The sequence below is a fragment of the Bubalus bubalis genome, chromosome 4 (genome assembly GCF_019923935.1).
Source record: "Bubalus bubalis isolate 160015118507 breed Murrah chromosome 4, NDDB_SH_1, whole genome shotgun sequence".
In the NCBI taxonomy this organism is placed as follows: domain Eukaryota; kingdom Metazoa; phylum Chordata; class Mammalia; order Artiodactyla; family Bovidae; genus Bubalus; species Bubalus bubalis.
The window spans coordinates 61,606,649-61,608,232 of record NC_059160.1 but is presented as its reverse complement, the minus strand read 5'-3'; the positions used below and the strand labels follow the sequence as shown (position 1 = coordinate 61,608,232).

At 36.8% G+C, this 1,584-nt stretch overlaps 1 protein-coding gene across 1 annotated transcript; it reads right to left on the bottom strand.

Annotated features, from left to right (window-relative positions):
• Positions 1–444: 444 nt before the first annotated feature.
• On the bottom strand, positions 445–1,380 carry LOC112584336 (olfactory receptor 6C65-like). The gene has a single exon (XM_025282442.1). It carries the CDS (start codon positions 1,378–1,380, stop codon positions 445–447), a length of 936 nt encoding a protein of 311 aa, XP_025138227.1.
• Positions 1,381–1,584: the final 204 nt, after the last annotated feature.

The following is a 1,584-nucleotide window of genomic DNA, read 5'->3' as shown; positions in this document are numbered from 1 at the left end:
AATGTAAAAAACATAGGAGATACAAAGATAAATAGAAACACACTAGATGGAGGAGACTTTATCCTCACAGAAACGTTGTTTTAATACTCTGTGCTGCTGTAATGGGAGAAATCATTTTTTAGAATTGCTTGATGATAACTTGTATTTAGCTCTTGATTGATGCCCAAAGGGAAAGCTCTTCAGTGATTGTAAAGTCTAAATTTTGGAATTTTTATTCACTGTCATTCCAGTTTATGTGACATCAGATCACTCGTGCACAGAAAATTTTCAGGGCATGTAAATATAAAGAAGATTGTGAATCAATTGAGATCAAAATGGAATAGATGGAGACTAAAACCTGAAGGAGACAAAAGTTGAATATAGTAGTGGATGCAGAAATATAAGAATATAAATAATTGTGTTATAAGATTCCATTTAAAGTTCAGGTCATGCATTTCTTTACAATTAAAATTTACTTGAGAAGCATTTCTTGACCAAGTTCTTAAAGGACTGCTTTACCTGCTGGTTCCTTAAGGAGTAAATGAAAGGATTTAGCATTGGGGCAACAGAGGTATTAAGTACTGCTATACCCTTGGTTAAAGCCACTCCTTCTTTGGCTGAAGTTTTGACATACATGAAAATGCAACTTCCATAAGAAATGGAGACAACAATCAAGTGTGAGGAACAAGTGGAAAATGCCTTTTTCCTTTGCTCAGCAGAGGGGATCCTCAAAATTGTTTTAAGGATGAATACATAGGAAAGAATCACTAATGTTAGGGTTACCATGAGTGTGAATACTGCCAGGAAAAATGCCATGAGCTCTAGGAAGGCTGTGTCTGTGCAGGAGATCAGCAGCATGGGGGAAGAGTCACAGGTGAAGTGATCAATGATGTTGGAATCACAGAAATCCAATTGAAGTCCCATGATCACAGGTGGGAAGATAATGAGAAACCCAGCCAGCCAAGAACTAATGACAAGCTGGTTGCAGATTCTGCTATTCATTATTGTTGTGTAATGCAGTGGCTTACAGATAGCCACATAACGATCATAGGACATGACAGTCAAAAGGAAAAATTCTGTTGAACCAAGGAGTATGAAGAAAAACACTTGAGTCACGCAAGAATTATAGGAAATGGTCATATCCCTTGTTACAATGCTTACCAGAAATCTAGGAATACAAACTGTTGTGAATGAGATTTCTAGGAAGGAGAAATTCCTAAGGAAGAAATACATGGGTGTTTTGAGGTGTGAGTCTACCAGAGTAAGGGTGATAATTGTCATGTTTCCACTTATACTCAGTATGTATGTGCAAAATAGAAATAGAAAAATCAAAGCATTTAGCTCTGGATCATCTGTTAATCCCAGAAGAATGAACTCTTTCACAGAGGTGAGATTTTTCATTTCTTATTACTGACTTATTCCAAGTCTATAAATGCAAAAAGAAGCAAGATTTAGTGAGTACAGTTTTACAGATTTTACCTTTTTAAAAAAATCACTTCTGGTTTAAGAAATGTGTGCATGTGTGTGTGCTTTGTCATTCAGTCATGTCCCACTCTTTGTGACCCCATGGACTACTATAGACCACCAGGCCCCTCTGTCCATGGA